Below are 27,629 nucleotides of genomic sequence, written 5' to 3' on the forward strand. Positions count from 1 at the left end.
ACAGAGCGCTAATCAGAGAAGTCTTCAACATCTACCTGTTGCATCCAACCCACAGTTCACTGTATTTGGCCTCCCTGCCTGAAACTGAGCATTGAACCACACAATCTTGCTCTCTGTGTGAGCAAATCAAGCGGCTGGCAATGTCATAGTAAAGCAGAGCACCGAGATGATAACACAGCCTCTCAGGGGAGACTTCAGATACTTGTGGAAAGGTGCAAAACAAACAACGAGAAGCCGGCTGTACTCAAGAATATCTTACCTTGAATCCTAAATTGGCAAAATCCTTCTCTACCCAGGTTATGCCTGTCCTATCCTGTGGCAAGTTTGGGAAAAAGAATACATCAGTACAGGTGAATTGTCCTCATTAATACCGAGGCTATCAGTGGCTTCAATCTTACAGAAAGGCAAAGTCTTCTAATACAGAATATTAACAAGGCCTTCTCTGCTTGTATCAGCTTGTATCTTCAGAGTAGGATGTGTGAAAACCACAGCACTGACTATTTTTAAAGAAGAGCACTTCTCACACTTACCCAGCAGAGTGAGCTACCTCCTCAACCACTAACCCACTAAGCTTCAAAGTAAAGTCTTGTAAAGTCTTGTTGTAAAAGAGGCTTTTCTGTGCTGTGGGCCCCAGACTGTCCCTTTGTGGAATGTCTGAGCCTGCTCCCTTTTGTGCTTGGTGTTGCACTGCCCTGTGATTTCAGTAATGTGAAAATCCCCGAACCTATCCTTTAGTGGGTTTGGTTTCAGACAGTGGGGACGAGTAATGCTTCAGTCAGCAGCACACAAAAGCCTTACACCACGGACACAAAACAGACACACATCGGATACATTTCTAAGCAAAGACTAACTTAGTAATTTAATTAAAAATAGCCATTTTAATTCAATTTTAAGCCATTGCAGTAGCTCATAGAAGCACACAGAAGACTATTCAGAAGTGATTTTAATGGATCAACAGTGAACAACATGTAATATAATAATGTCAATATACTACATAAGTCACAGAATAAATGTCAATGTCTCCTGGTTCTTGTCTATGAGTTTGAATGAATGGGAGAGTGGTGAGGGTTAAATATAGACGTTTAATAGTTTCTCTAAAACTCTAGGGGAATCTTTTCTGAAGAAATATAAAAATGACAGTTTATTATGTTACAAGCGGCCGGCCCGCACTCCGACTCGTAAACCCTCCGAGTGTCCGATCGCTGAAGCCTCTACACAAGCAGACAAACCAATGACATTGAGAGACGGGGGTTTGAATGCTCTTCCAGTGTCATAATTGTAACAGAATCATGTGTCACTTTAACTTTTCTTATGCAAATTTAGCCAAAATAAAGCAGAAAATGTATTGACTTATTGACAAATGCAATGGTTAGGGTTAGGCGTCTGACACTCGGCTGAAATGAGCGGTCAGTGCACAATTAACAGAGACCTAATCAAAGGCAAGGGAGTCATTTATACATTTAATATGGAGAATGAAACTAGATGGGTAAACTCAATGTAACCTATTTTTACTGCATGAACAAAAAAGTTTAGTCTCAGAAGATGGTTTCATTGCATTTAATTGGATGCACTCTTTGATGCGTCTTCAGATAAAAAATATTATTATAATAAAAAATTATTAATTAATTGATTCCAATGAACTTGTGTTAGTAGCATTGTAAGCAGAAAAGAGTGAAGATCAATATTAACACCAAGTTCAGCACAGGGCCTGGGTTAGAAAGATTCTTACACTGACAAAAACATTATTATTATTGAACTACAGAACCAATAGGTCAATGGGAAATCTGTAAACTACAACAAACACAGTCCATGTTAGTTCGGACATACAATTTTAAACTGCATACAATAGATTTAAAGATCAGGGCCTTGATAGACCAATAGCAAACGGGGCTTTGCACTTTTGTGATAAATTCAGCCTCAAGTGTCATGTCATGTAGGGATTATTTTCGTTCTGCCTTCTCATATAGCTGTAACCGAATTATTTAAATATAAAATAGACAGTAATATCGAAGTAGGTGGTTCAATCTAATAACACAACATTATACAATAAATCATGTAACTGTCATATCAGACTTGTAAAAAATGATATGGATGCAATTGCACACCATTCAGATTTTAACAGTTGTCCACCTCTGTCTGTTAATCAGACTCATGTGGGTTTACATCTCTCTCTTCTCTTGCAGATTACAGGGGTAGGGGGTTCAGTGTTTGGAAAGGATGCAGGTGCAAATATAAAAATAGACAAAGTATTGGACTGACTTTCATTGACTTGAGCCATTTTGAGCTGGAGTTAATCGGTTAGAAAAAGCACATTTTGCACAAGAAGCAAGAAGCATTGAAGGTCCTCTTGTAAGATTATTTGTAGGCAACATATAAAAACAAAACTCATTGAAGTTTTGAGTGATATTTTTCACATGCACACATGCATTTAATCTACAATCTTAATGGCTATTTGTTGATATATTAATGACAGCAAATTTGATCTATTTTAGCACAGTATTTCTACACATGCTTCATTATATATGCTGTACTGTTACCGTATTTTGCCCCACTAAAACATTGTGAATTGTATATCATATGCATATTGTTCTGTATTCTTTTGTTTTCATTTAACCACTACCAAATATGACTTGGGGTCATCTTGGACAGAGAGATTTGGCAAATGTTTGCATTTTCAATTGTGCCAAACTAATTTGTCCAAAAACAAACTTTCCAACAAAACACTATGTAATTGAAATACACGATCTTAGAAAGTAAAGACAGATCCAACTGTAGGTGGATATTTGATATGGTTGAGAGAAAAAAAGTATGCATTTATTACATCATCTCCCAAACCAGGTAAAATGGCTAAATGTCATTGACCTAAATGAATAAGTCAGACTTCAGTTACACAAGCTGCATATCCTGTACAGGGAACTCACAAGTGAATCACAGACAGTGTACTTCAGCAACATCTAGCCTATGTTTTCCTCAGAGCACGCGGTTTCATCTACCCTTTGCACCCAAGAGAAAGACGGAGAGAAAGACACTTGCCTCATGGACACGGTGTTTGGTGCGAAATATAAGCCTCCACATCTCAGATCCCTCTGGCTGTCACTCCCCAGGCCATCGTCCACCTGCTTAACTGTCCCTCCGTCACTGAGGCAGACAACAACCGTCTCGTGTTCCGTCTCAAACAGAGTCGCACGCACAAATGCAGAAATAAACAACTGCATGCAAATGGGGCTGATGATCAGCCAGCCTGCTATCTTTCAGAAGATGTGTGCTAGAAAGTGGAGGAAACGGTGCAATTTCCTAAGGAAACCACACATTAGTCACCACTGAGTGACACAGAACCAAGAAAAAGATTTAAAAAATGATTAAGTATAGAGAGTACACTCAGCGCTGACCAGATACATCAGCACAGTGTTAACACACTGCCTGACAAGGATGGCACATTAGGTTTTGCTAACACTTCAAATGATCAGAAATATGCCTCATTATTAGACTGCTGTGCCCATTAAGTTAGCCAGCCAAAATAAGTTTCTTGAATCCAATGCAGAGGGTCTAGGCCTAAACGAAATTCAAGGAGACTAAATCCTGAGTGGAAAAAAAAAAAAGTATCGCAAATCACTTATTAATTTAAATTGACTGAATGTATTGTGTGTATCTCTTGAGTGTTAGACTGAGGCCCATTTTCATTCCAACTGTGTTCCCACTTATGCAATTGAACCCTTAACTCAAGAAATCAATTGCCTGATTTGATAGGTTAATCTGCACTCAGCTCTTCAGTAGTTGTAGATAATTCTCATTATTAAATGTTGGGCGAGTGTTTGTAACTACTTGCAAAGACTGGAATCCAACAATAAGCAAGCAAATGGGCCATTTCATTTTCTTGATGTAGGTCCTGATCACTCAAACACAAGTCACACAGAAAATACAAAAAGCTGATGAAGATGAAAAAAGAAAGAAAAAAGGAGGAAGGGGAAGTTTAAACTGTCAGAGTTGCTCAACATAATGGGCCTTTCAAGACGGATACGTAACGGGTAGATCTATAGCAAGAGAATTGCACAAGGCACACCATGCATGAGGACAGCGGCTTATCTCCACAGTGCACTGCGGGTGCTTCTGGTGACATTGTGCGCATTCCTAGTAAACCGATTGCTTGCTCAAGTATCTTCATTAAATTTTAACAAAGACACGGATTAATCCTTGCACATCCACTGCATAGTATAACTTGTTTAAAATTCTGTCTTTCACAAGTTTACAGTCCTGTAATGTGACAGCATAAGTGAATATACAGTGGAAGCTGCCAATTACATGCACAAGAGATCTGGTTGCTCATTTCCACTCTGGCCTGCTAATGCCTTTAATATTGCACATCTGCTTGGGGTTGACAACACAAACCTACAAAAAAAAAAAAACTGCATTAGCTTATATATTGTTTTTTTACCACACGGCAATATGTAAAGTCTGCATCACATGGCTTCTTAATTTCCTTGTTAGATACAAGTTGGCTAAGATGAGGTGTCAAGTAAAATAATCATTTATTCATCTTCATCTTCATATTCAGAATCATAATCACCTTTACAAATGAAATGACCTATGAAATCTGGCATTGACCTAATCTTGGACATTCACCAATTCTACAAGATGCCTTCAGTCATGTTGCTGTACCTATACAACAAACTTCAATAAAATACACCGTGAAACCCAGACCAAGAATGTAAAAAAAAGATGTTACTCATTTCACAGTTCGTGAAGCAATGCATCGTAATGTAAAAATAAAAGGCGCGTTCAATAAACCTCAATATGAAAATTGCTTGCTCTGTGAAATCCATTATCTGATTGAGCTGGAGATGGAGATGGCTGACAAAGGAGTCGGGCACTCCTTCGCTCATATACATGCATCTGAAAAGTAGAGTGTTACGGTCAGCCAGGTTCTTATATTAAAAAAAGAATAAAATGTGGAGAAGAAAAACCTTCTCAGAAAGAAGTGCCGGACAGTCGAAGAAGAACAGGAGACTGTATTACACGGCTGGTGTTGCCATAATGAAGCAAGATTTCAAGATGCAATAGTGTTGCTCAGACGCATTACACTCACAGCGCCCCGTGTATTAACAACAGCTTCACTTGGGCTCTCAACCCACACAGATGTCATTCGAGTACAAAGTGTAGGCCTTCACACTCTGCCAGCATAATGTCTTGAAACAGGTATGTAAACGGAACAAAGGAACAAAGACTGCGGAGTTTAGAACACTTACGATCTTTTGGATTCCTAAAAATCTACAGATATACAAACTAAAAGTAGCTGAAAGGCTGTGGTGCTCTGAATGTACCACAGATCCATTCACAAAAGCAAATAGCATTTTACTGCACATCTTTTCATTGCTATTACACATTTCAAACAAACTGGAGGCGACTGCAGTGTGACATTTCATATCCTTTAACAAACGGCAACACATATTAATGAACAAGAAATACAAATGATAATTACAAATTCAGTTCTACACTATCACCCCCCTCCTGGAACATTCTGTAAAGTCCCCACAGATTTACAAGCACATTACGGCACTCGGGAGTTTCACAGGTTTGTTTTTTATTCTGAAAATGGCACGTCTGGGTGGACAGAGGTTGGTGGACGTGTTTGACGTGAGCAAATGCAGCTGCATTAACCTGTGTGTCAACTGAGAAGCCAGCCAGGATTTACCGATTTCAGCTTCAGTTAATTAGTTGAGGGACCGCACAGAAGTGGCTGTATGTATTCACAGAAAAACAAATGGAATAAATTAACGCGACCAATAAGGCTCCTGGAAGTTCTCAAATTGTGTACAGCAATAACACACTGAAACAATAAAGCTTATATCTCCTCGAACCATTTGGTTGGCATAGCATGACAGGTAGACTATCTAGTCTTAATTCACAAACCCAGCAGATGTTTTTCTTGGTGCACAATTTTGACCTAACAAAAGAAAACCTCCTTATGTTGTCCTAGAGAAAGCAAATGTTCCTCTAATTGTTCCAAAATGAGAGAATACCAACAGTGAGTGAGAATACAATTTCTTAATCTCCTTTTCAACATATCCAAAACGGTTCTCCTTATCATGTTCACCTGTGCTGGAATGAGATGCTTTTGTTCTTACCTGTTGCCGATTCCCCTGATTTGTGAGCAGCGGTGTAAACCCTGGGACCGACCACTAGGCCGAGCTCTAGGACCACACTCCATTCACAACAGAGATCGGGAAATGACTGACTGTGGATTCGACTGAACAAGTATGTATATGTCTACTACAGCACACTGTGTGTATCTGTCAGGGAGGGGAGGTAACAAAGGCCCACCTCTTGGTTTCCTTTCACACAATCTTGTATTACAACACTGCGGTGAAATCTGAAACCGGATTCCTGGTTTTCGTGCCCCGCTGAAGAGCAGAACGTGCCGAAACAGCACACCTGCGATAATCAGGCTTCATTACCAAATTCCAGTGAGAACAATCACAAGACAACAGCTGGTAGGCAAGACATGCACTGATGCCCCCTCCCTACAGAGCAAAATACTTTCTTCAATCAAATGTAAAGAGCCAAGCATGGTTAAATTAACCACTTTTCTCGTTACAGAGAGTGGCACGAGACGCTCATCAGGATTAAGGATGGATTCGGCAGGGAGTTTGCAAAGAGACTGGTGGCCATGTCTTCCCAGCTGTGTATCACACACACAAAGTGCAAGAGAAAAATGTATCAATGTAAATCTATATTTTAAACATTAATTTTGAGAAAATATATAAAATGATAAAATCAATGTATATTTAATATAGAATATAGAAAAGTAATTAAAGTACCTATACAACATACACGCATATACATTTAGAAGTATACATATATTTAATAATTTGTTCTATATACAATTTTAACAATTTTTTAATAATGTAATGCTGCTTTTATATATTTTCTGTATGGGACATGATTGCAGTACAGACAAAGAGGCTGATATCCTAAGAGGGCACAGCTAGCCTAGATATTTTTGCACAAACATGCATGTGTGCCGCCCCCTGACTCTCTCCTTGTCTTTTCAGCTCTCTGAACTCAGTACAGGAGGGCTCTTATCAGCCATGGCAGTTTGCCTCTTTCTGCAAGAATTGTGCACAAATGCTTTAACAACCGGCTCTGTGACGATCATTGGTCATAACTGAAACAGGAAAACCATTCTGAGCAACACCATGAAGACATCTAGAGAAAAACATGGTGTCAATACACAAAGGATGACTGACTCTCTCTCTCTCACTCCAAGTCTTTATCTAAAATAAAGAAAACAACTTGAATGTCTTCTCTTACACACCCAATATTGTGGGATGCATTAAATTAGCTCCATTCCCATAACTAGTTGCCAAGCGGACAGCCTGCAGAGTCAGGGCAGAAGGAATGGGATGAGATTAGACTGTGATGAAAGCAGTCCTGTCTTGGGATGTCGTTCTCCTGCATTGGCAAAGGGCTCTCTGTATAGGGGGTGCCGCGGATGTTTCTGTATCGCGATTATGCAAACTAGACGGGGGTCTCGTCATGTCACATGCGATGCTGCGAAAGCCGAAACGAGGAAGGCGATGACGTCGGGATGTGACAGCACCTGGCAAAGAGCCACAGCGCTTCTGTCATCTGACACGTCACGGATGGGGAAACAGAAAGCAGACGTCGGCTACTGCAGTTTGAATTAATGTGAGCCTGCGTCCGGGCTCTGCACAGGAAGGTAATAATGCATTAAATTGAGGATACTGGAACAGCTACTGCTCTCCACTTAAGTGCTCAGGCAATTAGAAGAAATCTTCTCTGATACCTAATCACATTTTTTTTTGTAATTGTCTGATAAGTATTTTAAAGACGCCATTATGAAGACTAAGACAGTACGGAGGGAAGGGTGTGCTACCATTAAAGCTTTGCTAAATGTCAAGTGTATTGCAAAAGGACTGTCTCAAATAGTTGGCTGTATTGGATTAAATAAATAAGCGGTTCTTCAAAAGGTGTTCCTCCCCCACTAATCCTCTCGCCTGATGCCTCCCTTTTATCATGGCTTGTGTGTTTTAGTTAGTTCAGCAGGGAGATCACATTGTTTATCTACAGTCTTCTAAGCACTTTTCGTGGTTGGAAAAGTCTGGTAACAACCTTTATTAAAAACGGAATAGCCCAACCAGACCGTTTGAAGCCCATCTTCACTGTCAAAGCAAAAAGGCGGTCTACCATAAACAGTGCTAGCAGCAAGTCTGGAACAGCCAATCAGCACACGGAAAAGGTCTACCCTTAAGAGGACGTGGTTTCAGTTATAAAGCAAATGTTTGGCTTGAGTTCGAGTAAGCTGACAATCGGGGGGTGTGGGGTCAAGCAATACATCTTTTAAGGCTGAAAGTGCATCGAAGAAAACAAAAAAACAAAAATCGAGAGGGGGGGGAAAGCGGCCGTTCAAATGGATTAATGGAAGAATCCAACATCTCGAAAATAAGACATGTCTATTTATGGTCCCCAGTCCCTACAATGCAATTCTCTTTTCCGCTAAATCATTTCACTGGCAGAAAACCTATTATAGAGAACAATTCACCGTCCACTTCAACACAGCCTCCCAGAAAGCTTTGATAGAAAAGCAGTTGGAAATGATTGAAGATAAATAAAAGAGGAGGAAAAAAAAAAAAAAACTAGGTCACAGAATGCATTTATGTATCCTTCCAAACTCCTTAATGAATCCTCTAGGGGGCTGTTTGCAGTTTGATAGGAAGGCATGGGAATAGAGACTGAAAATAATAATAATAATACAAATAAAAAAGAATGGAGTTCAGTTCCGAGACCGAACCATAATTGCAGACTGAAATGGAAAGCGTCTCTCCACGAATCTCATTCAGTCTGCAGACAACTAAATTGCATTATTGTTACTGTTCTCCTTTTTTTAAATTCCTCGCCGAAGTTCATGTGTGTAGAATGAATGGGAGGCCTGTGAGAAACGGCTTCATTGAAAAGCAAAACGCTCTGGTTTTCAATCCCCCCGCTCACTGTAAGGTTACCATGGAAACCAAGGACCCTGTACCCACTGCCACTTCGTGTAGTAACACAGCCATCAACAGCTGGAGTGTCTCTGGGCGAGACCACTTTATATGTTAATATGTTACAGTGGCAGAGTCCTGCGGCTGCTCAAACCCACAACAGTAAGCATGCTTTTCACCCTGGAACAGAGGAGACTGCGTGGGGACTTGATTCAAGTCTTCAAAATCATGAAAGGCATCGACCACATCAAACCAGAGGAGCTTTTCCAGATCAGCAGGGACACACGCACCCGAGGACACAAATGGAAATTGGGCTTCAAAGCATTCAAGACAGAAAACAGGAGACACTTCTTCACACAGATAGGCGTCACAATCTGAACAAACTCCCCAGCGATGTGGCTGAAGAGACAATTTGGGAACATTCAAAAACAGACTGGATAGGATCCTTGATCACTTAGTTATAAATGGACACCAAACGAGCATGATGGGGTGAATGGCCTCCTCTTGATTGGACACTGTCTTATGTTCTTATGCATTGAAGAAGTCCTCATCTGGTCCAAATGCCACAATCCCAGACAATTTTGAAACCTGTTTTTGGTGTTTTCATTAATATTACATCTCCTTATTGTGTGTCGTTATTGTTATCCTTGCGGTCACATTGCTAGCATCAAGACTGAAAGTGACAGCTAATCCAGAGAGCTTTGTCTTGGTTCGTTGTCTGCTTGCCCAGTTTCCCACAATCCATCTGTGCTCGTTGTTCTGATCATCGAGTCAAGCTGTCCATTCTGGAAATGTGAGGAGAGTGCTTGGGAACAACAACACTAATCAACACGGTCTCGAATGCAGCACGAAAACAAAGCTTTGCATCGGGCTGTAAGATTTAAAATGGATTGCAACACCAACATGCTTTGGGATAGATTAGAAAGATGGTATTTGTCTATCACAGGAGATTATTGGGTGAAACCTACTTTGTTTCCCCGTACAGGTCTAGGCAGATCGAGTCCGAGTCTGACTGTGGAGGGTTAAAGTCGAGGCCGGTCCTGGAGAGCCGGGCTCTGGATCGCAGCAGAGAGCCACCTGGCAGCTGAATCTCTGCGGGCTGTGAGCGATGTGTGGGTTTGGCTGCAGACAGCTTCAAGCGGTTCCTGCGAAAGGGCTACGCTTTCATCACCACTGGACTCCTGCTGCCCACACACCCGCTGCTAGAATCACACAGGCCCGGCTTCAGAGCCTCCGACGCCCTCGCCACCCACTGCCCACCCACCCTGCCAGAGCAACTTCAACGACCTCCCGAGAAACTAGGCGGCCCCGGCTCGGTCCTTTAACTCTAGCGTGACACCGACTGATTACCGTTAAAATCAGGGAAAATCATGCTGCATCTTTTCCCGGCACGCTCAAAGACCAACTTAATTGAGGTACCACTTCCTTCAAACACAGTAAGAAGCAGGGAGAATGGACGGGTTGTGAAAAACGTTATTGGCAGACTCATTACGGCAGGGAAATTAGGAAGGCAGCCAACTCTTGGAGAAGAGCAACGGCTATGAATTAATTACACTGTCTTGCACTGCAAAAATCTAGATAATCACATGCGAAAAACAACAACAGATACAAATTCTAGTGTGAAGGAGCATTTTTGTAACATTGTGAGTTGAGGTCTATTAGGGGGTGGGGTGCATCTACATTATGAATCATAATTTTCATTGAAAGTGGTTAGTTTAGATTATATAGGCTACAATACTTCATGTGCACAGTATTTGAAAACTTCCTTTCATTATTCAGAACATATTGGCTGCTATGTTTGTTTAGTAATGCGCATGCTGTATTATACCATTTCATTTGTTTCATGATGTTGAGTATCTTTATATTCCAAATGTTCCTCACAATGAAATCCACACATTATTGCCAAGAAACCTATTAGAGTCAGTTATTCTGGGATTCAGTTACACACAAACAAAGAGCAACAAAACAAAGATCACCATAGAAATACCAGGGTCCACAATCTCCCCTTTTGTTACAATGGACTGTCCTTTGAAACCAGACAAACCCAAAATGTCTTAAAAGTGTCTAACCTCTGGCTGAACTGCGCTTTTTGGTTTTAAACTGGTTTTCCATTCCCTTCTCCACCTGTGAAACATCTCGATTCATTCTTCAACCGTTCTTCTTCAAGACATTTTGTAATTATAACTCGTACTGTAGCCGGCGGCCCCCGAGGCTGCAATATCAGCTTGTCCAATCCTCTTTTCTCACACTCACACAAAACGAACATATGAAACACAGAACGTGTCATCATGTCACCGGCCTGCAGTAGTGCTGGGCTTTCTGCTTCCATTGGTAGCGGATAATTGCGAGAATGTCAGAGTGTGACATTTCGGTTGTGCATCACAGTACATTAGGAAGGAAGCTACAAACACTTTACTGAATATCTATACGAGTTGACCAGCTATTTATCCACAGCCATGGCTTTTCTCGTTTCCGCTTCACGACTCATCACCTCGACAGATCCGCTCTGACAGGGAAACGTCCGATGCCTGGCTTTCAGGTCTGTAGCTTAGCAGCCGGCCATCAATAGATTAGCCATTTCCAATACAATCCTAGCCCATCAGTTCTGGTTCAGCCATTGGCTCAGTTATGCAAGTGGACTCTAAGTGGTGAAATCGTAGTATAAAAGGATTGAAACCCCAGTATTTCAAAATTGATTTATAACAAGGTGCTGAGGAAGCAATTTGGTAAACTGTTATAAAGCCAGAAACCACAGGGCAATAAAGAGAAAGATGAGCTTCCTACAGCCTTGCAGGTATCTTCTGTACTTGCTCATACAATTAACCTAACTGTTCGTTATAATCGAATTTAAAGAGTTAAACGAAGGGAACTCTGGAACTTGAGGGCTGAAGTGTATTTAGGTTTTCATTCCACATACCTGGTGAAAAAACATGATTGAGAGCCCCCACAGGGACCCTCTGCGTAGTGCGATTTGAATTTGAAAAAACTGAGAAAGTAGAAAAGGCGTTTTATGATGAACGATTTTGTATTTTTTTAAAGAACCGATGATAAAATTGGATCCCCTATGAGTGAACGCTGTCTGAAGCCTCGCTGCCTGCTCTCATTTCACTCTGCTTTGCCCAGAGTATGAATGGGCCTTTCAGGAGGCTAAGATTGAAAAACCGCTTTACAGACAGACTCCCACACATCCCTCTCTTCTAGTTCATTACAGGAGGCTCTCTGAAGGAGCAGCACAGCCGTGTCTCCGATGTCAACGTATCGCCCGAGCGCGGTGTACAGCCGTGCCATCAGGGGTGAACTGTGGGTTACAGCGTCAGCCTTGTGTTCTTCCTCACCGCTGCTCTGTCAATCTAGCCAGGGAGCCACAGATAAGTCTGTTACAGTTATCTGGGCTCGGAGATCACGTCCCTGAGAGTCACAAACATGGTCTCCTGGTTCATTATCGATGAACCCCCTCGACCCTACAGCACTGCTCTGAAGTCTGACGTCACACAGAAACCTGTAGTATCAAACCTGATTATTTTTGCTTTGTCTTCTCTACTCCAGTTTGTTGCATTTGTTGTTACGGACCGACTACTCTCACTTAATTGAAAGATAAATTGGTTCCTTGCCATGGAAAGACTGTAGCGCAGTACTGAAGGAAAGAGCTGGGGGAGATTGTTTTTTAATAGACTGAAAAAAATCACATACGTCAGGAATGTTTTATTAGCAATCATTTGCGTTGCCCTGTCGGCAACAGACAAGATGAAAATAAAAAGGTTTGTTGGCTTGAACATTGCTTTCCTGTGACAGAAAAACATTGCAGTGTCACTCGATACAGAGACTGTGGTGTGTGCTCTCAGCGCACAGAACGGAACAAATGGCGAGAGATGCCTCCGAGAAAATGAGTCATGCATTTTACGTTATTAAGATGTTTAGGCTATTTTGTTATATATATATATAGATAGATAGATAGATGTGTATTAAAACACAGAGAAAGTAATGCAAATCACAGCTTGTCAGCCATCTGTATGATAAACATGCAACTGTGCTGTGCCAGTACTGAAATCAGAACCTCTTATTTTACAGACTAAACAGCCACACAGACACTCACAACTGTTTAATTATCTGCTGTTAACTTCACAAAAAGGAGTTATACCAATGACTTCTAATTAAGGTTTCATACAGTTTCATATATTGACAGATTTTTTAATATTGCAGTATACCAATTTGTCTGGATGATTTACTGATTTGTAAATTAACCTTCAGCCTGAAATTTGACCTAAATCTTTATTCAGTTTATATTTTTTCTTTATTTTAAATAAAACACTTTTTTGGCAACTCTGCTGATTAAGTGAAAATGAGGATGTGGCTTTTTACTTTGAGAAAGTATGATGCTTATAAATAAATCATGTTTAGGTAAAATCTGTTTCTAGTTGCCTTTACTTTCAAGACAATATTGCCCTTCCTTCCTTCACTTAAAACGGTTTACAGTACAGTCAAGTATAAGCAAAAAAGCTGTGACATTCCTCGGTGGTTGAAACGTTGAGATTGTAACGTTTGAAATAAGAAAGTCTCCTGTCGTTGCCTGTGCATAGAATTAAATCACTTTAGGATTGCTTTAAGGCATTGGCAAACACGGCCTCAAAGAGATTTCCATTTCGTTTTCAGTGAGACAAAGTACAATGAACTTATTCATATTCATGCATTTAAAATTTATTTCCAGAGGAAAGTGAACACACATCTCCACAGAAACATGCCGGAAAGGGGCAAGAGGTGAATCTATGTCCTGAAAACAAATACCTAAACCAACAAAATGATGATGCCATACTGGTAATAAATTACATTGATTAATTCTATTTGTTCTGTTCTATTCTATTTGTTCTTCCACAGGAGTTTTAGTTTTTTGTTTTAGTCTTGGTATGTAGAATGTGTATTTAAACATTTTCTTTACAGAGAGTCCCCCTGAAATGTTGTATAGGTCTTGCGTTTCTCATCACATTTATATCAACTAGATATCTGCAACCATAAAAACAGGAAGTCAAATGATTTATAACCTTAAAGCGATGCAAGCACAATCTCTCTTCCGTGGATGCAAGAAAGCTATACAATTAGATCCAGCAGAGATCAGACTCTGTATTACAGACCGGGCCGCTTCCAACCTGGAATATGTCATAGTTGAATGGTCCACGTTTGACATTGAACCCCACATTACAGTCTTAGTGTCAAGGCTGCTTATTTATGAGTATATGAACAGCCCACAAACAAAACTCTGTCCACAATATAGAGGGAACAATATCCCCCCATTGAATAATAATTGATTTTGAAAAAGCACTAACAAAAAACTGTGACATCTGAACTACAAAATGACGCCATCCAACACAACTCTGTTTGCTCATACAATTTTGTGCGTTTGTTCTCTGTTGTTGTTGCTGTGCCAGTCTGTATGTTTCATGTCATGTGTGAATATCAGAAAGCTAATCTGTAGCTATTAAAACTGGAGATGATAAAAAAATGTTTTCTTCTATACTCTGCTGTTGATGAGATACAGTAAGAAACAGAGGCCATAGTGGTTGACAATGAGATGATGAGAGATAAAGATTAATTCCATGAGCTTCTGGAGATGAACAAGTTGTTACAAGAATGAAAGTAAAGAAAACCAGATGACCAGAGTTAATTCAGGGCAGGAGCGAGTACTGCGAGGCACCGGGCTTTAGAAAGCGGAGAGCGCCAGTGGGTGTCGGTCATTCAGGGCACGCTAATTTACAATGCATCTGGGCTCACCTCAGGCCTTTGACACCAATTTCAGCTCTCTTTCCTTCGTGTTCACTACAAGCTTCACCAGAGTCGCGGGCATGTCTGAACCCCGCACTCACTGGGGTTTAATAAGGCCTCGAGACAAAGTAAACACGCGGCAAACCCATGGAAACAGAATGTAATATTAAAAGGATTTAGAAAGAAAGAAAAAAACAGTTGTGACATTTTCCCACGCATTGCAAGGCTAGGTTAGTGGTGATGTTTTAAGTGGAGATGTGTTAACAGGGGATAGATCCTTTACAAGAATTACACACCGTAGTGAAAACCATGTTTAAAAGATAAATAAAAATAACTTAAGTATGGTGCATCTTTTTAGGCATCAAATCATTACACTGAAAGGTTTGGTTTCAACATCACCTCTCCTTTCTATTGCATCTTTTAGTTTGACCATTAAAATCTACAAAAACCAAACACGTGATTATCAGTAGAAAAGCCGGGCAACATTTCACCAAGGCATCAGCCCTGGCAGAATCTGCTGAAACAGTCCAGTTTGGAGGCAACTGTGTGTGGACTAAACCGCCCGAGTGCCATGGGGGAATGATATGCATTACAGGTGTGCCACAGAATTATTCAATAACCACACGAGAAATAAATATTAATGAACACCTGTGCTCTGAATGTGTGGGTATACTCTTTAAAAACACAATACACCCCAGCATAAATCTCTCCTTTCGCACCCACACTGTCACTTTCCAGACACAGCTTGCTCTTGACACTCAGACTAGAGTCGTGGCCCATCAGAGACTCGTATTATTGGTAGCAGGTCAACAGCGCAGTGGCGAGAGTGAGATTGTCTTTTGCCAGACGGAGACTTGGGATCCCACTGTAGGATTCGCCTGTTAGACTGACCTGCCTCTTCTCTCTACAGTGAAAAACAAAATAAATGAAAAGGCACCCCCTTTTAATGTCTGCCTTTATTGACACAGTAGGTCAAATCAAGCTGGGTTGAGCCAAGTTCAAAGCTGGAGCAGCCAGCAGGGAAGGCAGATAAAGGTAGAATTAACGAGTCAGAGAGAATACCAAGTCCCCACTAACGACTGCACTGCAAATCCAAAGCCAAAGCAAGGCTCTGCGTACCGAAGCCTGTGGATGCGATCCTTGATCAGTCCCTTGCCAGAGAGAATTGAAACAGCGATGAAGGGACAGAGACTAGTCTTTCTAGTGGGCCTGCCTGGGGTTTAATCTTGTCCCATCCACAAAAAAGAAGAATAACGACGCAGGTTTAGTCAAAGTGTCATGTAACTCTGGAAGAACTGCAGGAGGGGTGCGATAGAGAACAAAGTTTTCTGGGTCTTTCTGAAATGCAATAGGAGAAAAAGTATGAATAATAAAAAGAAAATGTTATCCATAATACCGCATCAAGTCTTAAACAGCTCAGGAGGCAAAAGTGTGCGCTTCAATTAGCAAACATTAGTATTCGAGCCTTTGAAACACACAATGCACCCTTAAGCAAGGGGGCAGCGGCCAGCGATCGTGAAGACTCATTACAAGTCTAATGGCTCGGCTTACTTAGTAATGAACTCGGACTTGTCGAATGAAACGTGTACCCAAGCCTCGGACGGCACAAGCTGGGAGGTAATCGGGATCTTTATTCCAACCCCTGTAAGTTGATGATCCAATAAAAAAGGCATTACCAGTGACTCAGTAGGTCATATAAAATCAATCCCCCGGACGAATAAGTCCCACCCCCGCTCCGGGTTCAAAGTACTTTAGCAGTTGAGGTGTCAGAGACTGTTATTTACCGTTGGCAGATTGCTGCCGAGGCGTTGATAGGCCCGAGTCATTAGGCTGTCTGTGGTCACCGCTAAGTGGTTTTCAAAGCACCGAGTCAGCACGGCACTGGCTGCATTAACGCCACCTCGACCCCAGCAGCGTCACAAGGAACAGTAATGTGTTTTATTTATACGAACTGGACAGTGCGGGTGATTTTCCATTTCACAAAAAAATGTAAACCAATAATAACCATTTTGTTTGCACCCTGGCCCTCCTGGCAAGAGAAATTTAAAAAACAAAGATGCCGTGCAAGTGCAAAGTGAAGTGCCAGGCTGTTAATATCACAGCTTATGCAAATGCATTGGTTTCACACTGATCAATAAGGTAATTGTAGTGTCTTCTGCCTACATCAAATTTCATCGAGAGTCCAGAAGGTTTGAAATTTGATAACTTCTCATCATGAAACATGAGGGACAGACAACAATGGGACTAAACTACACATAGATTAGCGGTAGCCTACACCCAGCATGTCCTAAACCATAATTATCTGTTCAGGGTAGAAAAGGGAGTCATATTTATGACAATGAAGAGTGGACTGCTTCAGCATTTTCCAAGTGGTTCAGATTAGTCTTTTTCTTTTGCTCGACTTGAGAAATGCCTGCTTATCTCGACATTGCTGGCCGTTTCTCATACAGATCTGGACAAAAGAGCCTTTGATAGGAAGCTTTCGACCTTCCCCATGGCCAGGAAACCTGATCTCTGTGGTTCTTCCCGTCAGCATCAGACCTTCAGAAACAAAGGAGTGGAGGTTTTATCGACTCTGGAGACACTCTAGGGACTGACGTGACGGGGTTTTGCAAACGTGTGCACTTACTGGTGTCAGAAAACACACACTGGGACTCCCATCGTCTCTCACAGATGCTAAACTGGGATTACTCACCACTTAAAACGGTCTCTAAAGATATTTAACCAAATCAAGGAAAATATTCGTCTCACAGAATCGCAAAATACTAAATAATGTACAGAAAGGATGCTGAGAAATTATATTTAATGAGAGAAAAACACAATATGCATTAAAAAGCACAATCAAACCTAAATGTATTCTAGAAGTCACCTCGGACAAACCTATTTATACTGGCACAGAAATGAGATAGTGCCAGCATAAAATAAATGCAACACCCACACACAATATACTGCCTTTGAGGTTCAGAAAGTGTGCACAAGTTCATTCCTAGTTAACAAGGGAAAAAGAAAAGGCTCAATTTTATTTTATAAAGACCTGCATTTAATTGCATTACATATTCCGAGCGAACTCCCAAGAAAATCAGTCGTGATCTATTCTTCCGACGTGCTGTAGCCGACTGATTTATTCATTTATACATGGAGAAAAACATGCCGCCGTCAACGCAGTCTGCCCACGGACATGGCCGTTAACATCGATTGATCGACACACACAGCCATTCAAACCTTGAGCTTCGCGAGGATTCGTGCTCGGCCCTGCATGAGCGCTTCTCTTACACAAAGCAGACCTTCCTGGAGAGCCGCTCGTAGGGGTCTTGTCAGGATAACACTGGGTTTGGGAATCGAGTGAACCAGGAAAGAAAGAGACACAAAGTTGGCCAGCTGATGCACAATAAAAACCTCCATAAAGACATACCGGATACTGTAAAACATTGACAGGGTGTTATTTCAGAGCTTATTCGCTTCCAGGCCAAAAACCATCTGTTTGTGCTTTTCTTAAAGTCACTGTCTGAGAAGCTAGCAAGACACGATGGCTGTGTTTTCATGCTGGTAAAAAAGTGGAAGGAAGTGTCAGGACATCCAACCTATGACTTGCAACCTATTGTCTATCTGAAGAAATAAAAAGGCTTCTCCAACTCAGTTCCTCAGTTCTTTTCTTGACTTCGCAGAGAGGATAGGTTAACCTGTATTTTTTTTTTGTAATAAACTTCTTCATCGGTGTATCCTGAGAATTTCTGAAACCACTACACAGATAAAAACTATTTAAAACTGTAACCAGTGATAACTACCTTAAATAAGTCATACCTCTACTCTCATGACTTATTTAGCAGCATGTAAACTCAGCCCATCTGCAGGGAGAACGAGAAAATAAATCCCCATTCCTAATTAAGACATCCTGCTAGATCCTGTTTTAAAGAAATGCAGATTATATTGTGTTCTGAATGGAATGGTTTACTGTAAAATGAATTTGCCTGCTGCCTTCATCCGAGGCAACTTACAAGTGTTTAGGTACAAGAATCATAATGCCTTAATATCTTACGTTAACAACAGTACACAAGGATAGGGATATTGAAAACTGAGTATGGTAAATGCACCACAAATGCAGAGTGACGCAAATCTCCTATAACAGATATGCCACCAGTCTAATCCACTATCAAATCCACTGCCTCTGACACAGGACACACTTATCCCAGAGGGTCCTGGTTCATAGGAGAGTAATTCATTAGAAACCTAAATGTGACATAAACACAGCACTGCAGTTAATATAGGCACGAGGTCAACCCACAGGTGGTCACTGGCTTCTATAAAGCTAGTGTACAAACCCACCACACGCATGAACTGACTGCATTTGTGAAGTATTTGGAGAAGCTGTTGACACCTACACAAGGTATATACAAGGATACACCTAAAAAAGGATATTGGTTTTCCTTTCATGTGCTTCCAATTCACCAAAAGCATTGCAGTGTGCATTGCCGGCGCTTTGGCACAGGGTAATCTCATGATTCACGAATCGTGCTGTTTGCAGAAGGGGTATAAGCAGTGTTGACATAAGGGCACAGTCCTATTAAATCCATCTCAGTCTCTAGACTTTATCAGCCTTTCCCATTACCAAGCAGTGCAGGAATGTGACGGGCAACCTTTACTCCCCAAGCGCACGGCCTCAAGCTGCCACACCAGCAAACACAGCAGCCAGGCCGGTGCGAGTCAGCGCAGGGGATTACAGAAGATTGATCCCAGTTCACAGTTTAAACATAAGGATGGATTCCAATTAATTGCTGCAGATCTCCCTCGTCCGCCCCTCTTCAATTGGATGGATTAATGGATTAATGGATTATTCTGTTACTGCATGTGATGACAATTTATTTCTGTCATTGGTCTTTCAATTAAGTTTCAATCTAGTGGCTTGAAAATAATAATAAACTGCTTTTATTATTTAATAAACCACACAATTTACTACCCAGGCATGGGTGTATGCAGAAAAACCTGGACAACAAATCTACATTTTATTCACATTATAATGGATGGAAAAACAGGTGACTGTGAGGGTCAGAGATTGACATTCTCTGCCAAGACTAATGGCCGGATTAAATCAAACTTTGACCGCTAATAGAAAACTTGTGGTGTAATATTTAATCGTGACCAAATTATACTTAATGTTTGTCTTAGTGCTGAGAGCAGATGAGGGATCTGTGGACTGCAGTGATCAATGCTCTTTGGCTTTTAAATTCTGGCCCTAAAAATAACATCAGTGCAAGTAAATGAGACATCATTCCCTCAGATGTTCAAATATAGACAACCGTGCAATTCTCTTACCCGAAACACTTCAACTTTAAAGTTTGATGTTATTCTCTGCCTCTTGTTTCTGCATTGATGGCAAACTGGGATGTATTTCAAAACAAGACCTCTTTTTAATACAATCCAGCTGTCTTTACATAGCTTGGCAAGAGTTTTGCTATGCAGGGAAGAACGGAGCCATTTCCAGTGAAAAAAGCTTAATAAATAAACAAACAGTTCCTAGTTAGGCCGGGGAGCGTGGCTTCAGGGACACTACTTTGGCCTACAATAGAAGAGAGACTATACCTGTACTGTGAAAACAATGTGCTCGGTTCCGAGTTGTTCATTCCCCTGGAGATACTTGTTTTCTTATGGGTACTTCTCTGTGTAGGAGTTCTGATTATATTTGAACGTATTGAATTACACATTTGTATTTGTTTCTCACTCCTTTGATAGGTTTCGTACAAATGGTGAACATGAATCATGTCTGTGTCTTCCCCAGAAGAAATGTGAAGTGCAACCAAAAAATTAATGGTTAATATTAATATTGTTAACTGGTTTTATGAAATGCTGAAGAGCTGTAGAAAAGGTGTTAACTTTAACATGTAATACTACAACTAGCTTAACTTGTTTGTGTTGTTTTTTCCTGTCTGGTGTTTGTGGTTTTGCGTTCTGTGGATTCACTCTTTTAGGCAAAAGATTAGTACACAACAGATCAGCTAACACATCACAAAAATTAGTTAAAACAAATAATCAAATACATCAGTTGGACTGCAACCCACAGATGATGTGTACCTAAAGCCTTCAGAATCAACAGCTGGGGACTTGGCATAGCGATGAGACCAGCAAAACAAAGACATCTGATCAGCGCAGCATGTTTCTATTCTCACTTAGCTGATGTCAGCCAGCCGCCAGGGACTGGGCTTTGCCCTACTTACAGGTGGCATTGAGTACACTGACATATGCTTCAGATTGCCAGCAGCTCCGATCAAAGCTGATGTGGCAGTCAATATGAGGTTTCAAATGAACGAGGGAAGCACGGTGCTGTAATTTACAGTGAAATCGACTGTTCTGCACCTTTTCTGCGTCTGGCTATGCAGGCTTGAGTGTGTGCAGGGGACAGTCTTGCATAGTAGTCCCTTGAGGGCCGCAAAGCAGTGGGTTTTATAGGACACTGCATTAGATCTCCAGAAGTGATTAACTGGTGTGTGTGCTTGTGTTCAGGTGCGTCTGAAGAACTTACTGGAACTATACTTCTGCGATATCAAATCACTGTCACAAAAATGTTTTAATATCTGTTCCCACCCTCTTTGAAATCTGTGGAAAATACTGAACACTCCCTCTGAAACTCAGACGCGCTCTCACTAGGTCTGTGTTAATGTTTACCCATTGTTTACGGCTGGGATGTCTCTGAAAGTACGGCGAACTTTCAACCGCTTGGATCTCAGCGGTAACGAGACACCGTCAGCACTGTGTACATGAAGAGACATGCAACGGCAAGAAATCTTTCCAAGACAAAATTTAATAAAATTGTAGTCCAATCAAAAGTGAGAATGAGTCATGTACCTCTAAAGGTGCTTATGGAAATCATAAAACACATGAAACACAACACACAAGGTTGAAACTATAACAAAGTATTTAGTAAAAATAAATGGGTCTATCTTTAGATTAGAAAACTTGATTTCTCAATGTATGTTTCCATTTTTGTGTCTGTGAAGACAGAAGAGTAATGTTTCCTTAAAAAAATCCCAATTCCTAGCAAACTGTGAATAATCATGTTCTGGGAACACGACTGACATGCGTGTCAGTTCAGCTGTCTGGTTATTAGTGTACAAAGTATTTCTCAGTGTCGATTTACAACAGCATCACAAAATCATTAAACAAACTATGCATTTTGGAAAACAATATCATATAACGTTTTTAATCTAAAAATACTGTTAGAGTAACAAAGAAATACAGCCCTTCAAATTCAAAATCGAATTATTTTGCTCTACAGAGTTTACAGAGCATAGCTCTTACAGTGACAGGAATTGTCAGCTAAATAAATACAGAAATAAAGCCAGAATAAAAAAAGGAAAACCTTTATACATTCAAGCTTTCCCATCACGTGTTATACTTTTTTCCATTAAAATGAATTAAAAACATCAATATAAGCATATGAGCTCATTCTGGTTTTGAAAATTAAATAAATTAAAAGTAAAGCAGGCTGTGAGCAGATCGTTCAGCCTGAGAATCAGATTCCCTTGCGTCACGACTTCGGAGGCTGAACGAGCCGCACATTCGTCTCTTCGCTGCCATTTGTCAGCAGAAATGAATCTGACACCAGAGCAGAGCAGGGATCCCCCACCGGCCCGCCGTGCCGTGACCGTGGAAGCGTGGCGTCAGCCAGGGCGGGGAGGGGAGGCAACTGCCCACACCACGGCCCCCGGGACAACATTTAAATCTTGCATTATGTAATGTATTGGCATTATTACTTGAATTAAGATGCCACATACAACAACAACAAAGCACATGGGTGAAAGTCAATTATTTTCAGATTACTTTTCATTTAAAAGACATGGCCTTCCCCATAGCCTGTGAAATTTCAAGGAGAATTGTCCTGCTGGTCTCAACACATTTCAATGGAAGCTTTCTGCTTGACCAATTCTTCAAGGGCACTGCGGTCTGCTTCCAACAAATACAACGAGCAAATCTAGCACCAATAATGGGCTGCTGCCAGAGCCAAAAGCATGCAGACTGGTAGACTTCAGAAAGGGTGTTTTATTAGGCAGAATGTCAAGGTGTAGGTGGAGGGGTGGGGGAACAATAGGAGTAGGACCCACTAGCCTTATGCTTTTGTACATATTGTACCGAAGAAACAGAAACACAAAAGATTAAATATAATTTTAATGCCAGGGATGTGTAAAAGCAGATTCACTGAAAATACGAGGCCGGGGTTGATCCAGCACTTACAAACTGCTAGGCAAATAAGTCTAGTCTTATTTGTTGATGTGGGAGTAGAATACAAGGCAAAAGGCGATACAAAAAGCTAGACATGGGAGATATTTAGGCGCTTTCTAAACTGTATTTCTAATGCACCGTGCTGGCCTGACCTGAGGAGTTGATTTAAGGCTGATCTCCCACAGAGTGTGCCGGTATCTGTGACCCCATGCAGGGCAACCGACACAATCCTGCTTCCAAATTGCCTTAATTCACCGGGAGCTTCAAATACAGGCAGCAGGAGCTCAATTCACAAAATCTGTTTCCTTACAATGGAAATACAAAAGAAAAAAAGCCTTCTTCAGAGCCAAAGGTAGAAAGAGGATTAAAGGACTTCTGACAGAACAGAAAAAGTACATATCCAGAATATCCATTTAAGCTATGGGTCACGTAGGGTTTACCTTATATAAAACATCTCTGCTATATTACACTGTAAAAATATTACAATTTAACACGTCACTCTGCCTGCTACATTAACACACAGGACAGGCCCACAGTATACGGTTTAAGATCAATTTGCAACACAAATGATGCAGAAACAGTTCCCTCTGGCTGCAAACACACAATTCCCTGAGTTCTGAACATATATACCGGCGCAAATCAACAGTGAAGTAGTGCTTAGCCAGGAAAAGCCTTGCGCAAAATTAATTCGGAGGTGCAACATCTTTTCAGAACCACAACCTAAAAATATGATCCTTGCCTCCAACTCACCGCTTAAAGGCAAACTAAGACGAACCGACCTTCCGTTCTCAGTGCCATTACAAAACCGGTTAACGAAGCCTCAGATTTGTATTCACGTCTTATTTGTCACACCTTTTGTGTTGTGTACAAGCGTTAAAAGAAGCCCATCTCTCAGCTATAGGAGTTAATGACATTGATTGTTCAATGTAAGGTCAGTAACCGTACGATTACGCAGAAGTAGATTCAGAAGTGCGAGTGGGAGGAGGCAGCATTATTTTTTTTACACACGCTTCTGTTGCTTGTGTGGAAGCCAACGGCAAAGCCACGTTGTTGAAGCTGCTTGAACGTTGGAGAGAGGTCGGATGTAGAAGTAAAGAATGAGTAAAATTACTACAGCTGATCTCATGTGCGCCAAGATTAATTCAGATTTCTGCAGAACTTAAACCTTTCTCCTTATCTATAGCTCGTTATTGGGGGAGGAACAAGCATATTTAATACAGTTTAATAAGAAAATGTAATAATTGAAGCAAACCATTTCTCATTGGCACAGTTACAGTAGCCATGAAGGTTTTAAACGATATCACTAATGCTCTTGATAAAAAACAACACTGTGTCTCACTTTTTATTGATCTTTCTAAGGCTTTTGATACAGTGGACCATGCTCAAGGTCTTTCTCAGCATGCGGTTTCATGATTTGCTAACTATCTGTCTAATAGAACTCAGTGCACACAATTTCATGGGCTCGCATCATGTCTGTTTTCAATGGTGTGCCCCAGGGCTTAGTACTTGGTCCTCTCTTATTCACTATCTATATATATATAATCTAGACAAAAATGTGCAAAATGCCCAACTTCACTTTTATGCCGATGACACTTATTTATTGTTGTGCCTCGACTTTCGCAAAAGCGTTTCAGAATTTGCAAACTGCTTTTAATGCTGTTCAACATACTTTGTGTCAATTGAAGCTTGTTCTTAATGCGTAAAAAACAAACTAATGGTGTTCTCCGAAGCAAGAAATAGACCGCTGAATCTTCCATGTATTCCTACTTATCAGCGGAATGAGACTGAGGCAGTAACTTCATATAAACATCTTGGAATTTTAATTGATGATCTCCTCCTTCAAATTGCATATACAGCAACTTGCAAAAAAAAACGAATGTTGAAGTTGGGATTTTATTTTAGGAAGAAGGCTTGTTTTTCTTTTAAAGCTAAAAGGAGACTTGTTTCCGCTACTTTCATGCCTATACTGGACTATGGTGATATTTTATGCTTCTGCTCAGTGTTTGAGATCAATTGACACCCTTTACCGTGAAGCATTGAAATTTATTTTAAACTGCAGAGCACTTCCACAGCACTGCAATATATGCTGGGGTTGGCCGGCCTTCCCTAGTCACCTGCAGATTCAGTCACCATTTTATTTTTATTTTTTAGTACACATTTTTATTCATAAAGCTGTTCTGGGTTTGCTACCTTCTTATTTATGCATTTTTATTCTTACAAAATATGGTGGGTACTGTCTCCGTTCACAGGACTTTATTTTGCGAACTGTAAATTATGGCTTTGATTTCTTTGTTTTTCTTATTATTAGAGTACTTGTATTTGTTAATTTTTATATAATGACTTGCTGCTGCCTATCTTGGCCAGGACACTCCTGGAAAATAGATTTTTAATCTCAATGAGCCTTTCCTTGTTAAATAAAGGTTTAATAATTAATAAAAATTGGCTCTTTTTCCATTTCCAGATGCCACAGCTTTTCCTGTATACTCGAAAGCTCTGGACATAAAAGTTATATGTAACTAGGGGTTGATCCGCATCAAACAGCGTGTGGTAGCAGGACACACACCTAATTTAGCACAACAGACCCATCTGTTTCGCCGGAGAAATTAGGACCCTCGATTGCAGCAATATCTGAGCAATTAAACTAAACTGCCACTAACAGTATTATGGTCGCGAGTGGTAACACAGATGGCTGGTAAATATAATAATAAGAGGCTATTCTAATGAACAAAAATACCACATGGACAAAAAGGATCTGCCAAACATTGTTAGTTAAGGGATAAGTGTATTAACTTCAGTTGCCAGGGGCCTCTTTTGTAAACAGGGCAAACAGTCAAACACGGGACGTGCCCAGATATAAATATGAATTGGAATTTAAACAAACAAAAAGTTGCTATGCTGCTGTGAAATGCTCAATACCGAAGCTGGATGCCACCCACCGCGTGCAGCTCCTTTAAAAAGTTCTAATTAGATTTTCCAAGCAGATGACGCTCCGAAAACTCAGATCAATTCCTGCACAGCGAGTCCCAGGTGATACAATCAGGACGACTAGAGAGGCTATAAATCAGGGGAGACCATTCCAGCTCGTCTTCCTTGTTTGGATATCAGTTGCTAATCGATGCGAGAATCTCATCTTCTGGAAGGATCGCAGGGAATTGGCTTCAACAATGTGAGTCTTTAAACATACAGTTGTTCAGTCAAACAAGCTCAGATCGCATGAACACACCAGCCTGGGTCAAAGAACTTTAGAGTGGACTCCGTTCTTTGTGTTGCTTCACTTTAACATCGTGTCATTTTTCTTTTGAATGAACACAGTTCATTTTGCATTCCCATTGACTCTTTTGCAAAGGGTCTTGGTCAGTCACATGACAACCCATGTGCGATTGGGCAGGACGGAGCGAAACCTGGGCTTTTTGGACGAACATGAGCTACAATCCTGATGTGCCTGTAGACGTAGAAACGTCTGTCCTGCACTTGAGGGAAGAAGCCACGATAAAAGGCTCAGTATTGAGCTTCTCGACACAAAGCACCGAGTATTATGATGATGATTACTTCTCTTTGAAAAGGAAGCCCTATTAAACAGCCTGCTCTCCTCAGCTCCTGCATGTACTGTAATTATGTTACCCTTTTATACGAAGAGTACACTTTGTTCAGAGGAACCAGGTCACTCCAAGCGCTGACTGTGTGAAGGACAAAACAGAAAAGAAAAATATGCAAATTCTCAGCAAACTGACAGTTTGTTCAGAGAAGAGAGCAAGTACAACAGATATGAAAAGCGATCCTCACTTTCAAACACAGACTAATGGCCAGGGCTATTATAAAGCACAGGAAGGCAAGGGCCTCCTCTCAGCCAGACAGTTCTGACCCGAGGCGGATTCGTCACGACTGCTAATAGACTTTGGTGTCTTTTTCAACTAATTTGGTTAATGAGACAAGCGTCCATTCAAAATGACAGCCACGCGAAGACTGACAAAGCTTCGCAGAATGTTTTTGTTAATAAATAATGCATAATGAGAGACAAAAAAGACGCCCACTCACACCAATCTTTTGTATTAAATACCATGACAACACAAGCCCCCTCCCGACACCCTTTCACACAGTATTCATAAAACATTTACCAACAGAACGCATGCACAAGAGTCTATTCAGAACCATTAAAGTTGCATAAACAATCCCGAAAGCACTTTAAATTTTAAAATACCCTTTAGACAGTGAAAATCAGTTTTTTTTTTTGTATTCATTTTGCAGTATACCCCTGTAATTCTGACATTAGAGGAGAACTTGAAAAGGTAATATGTATGCGGAACAACACTAAGCACAAAACTGAGGAGACACCAACACTGCAGTATCTTGTACGCAAAACCTACATATCCCCCAATGACATCCCTGTCATCATAGTCACTTGCCCTAGAGCCTGCTGCAGACGCTCTGTAATACACCATCTCGTTTGGATTTCCTTCCTGAATTAACCGTGTCAATTTCAAGATAATTTTTTTCCCCAGGTGCACAGATCTGTGATTTGTGGTCCTGTTTGAATGGAGATGTAATGTAATTAGAACATGCCAATTAAAGTTGTCACACGAGGCACAGAAACACGGATCGTCAGTCCATTTGGTACTGACAGTGCTGTGTAATCCTGTAGTGATGCGTTACTGTCGCAGATCTTCCAGG

General features: G+C 40.9%; 1 protein-coding gene across 4 annotated transcripts in view; it reads right to left on the minus strand.

Moving 5' to 3' along the window:
* Positions 1-27,629, minus strand: part of rps6ka1 (ribosomal protein S6 kinase a, polypeptide 1) — a 66,402-nt gene that overhangs the window by 23,469 nt on the left and 15,304 nt on the right. For 2 of the 4 annotated variants that reach the window (XM_066717504.1, XM_066717502.1), the window contains exon 3: positions 260-313. The exons of 1 other annotated variant lie outside the window; for it this stretch is intronic. In XM_066717504.1, the coding sequence (XP_066573601.1) occupies positions 260-313 (54 nt within the window). Of the gene's footprint in view, positions 1-259; positions 314-3,033; positions 3,221-27,629 lie in introns of those variants that run through there. One more of the 4 variants, XM_066717506.1, reaches the window with a different exon arrangement.

Source organism: Amia ocellicauda, chromosome 11, assembly GCF_036373705.1.
Source record: "Amia ocellicauda isolate fAmiCal2 chromosome 11, fAmiCal2.hap1, whole genome shotgun sequence".
Classification (NCBI taxonomy): domain Eukaryota; kingdom Metazoa; phylum Chordata; class Actinopteri; order Amiiformes; family Amiidae; genus Amia; species Amia ocellicauda.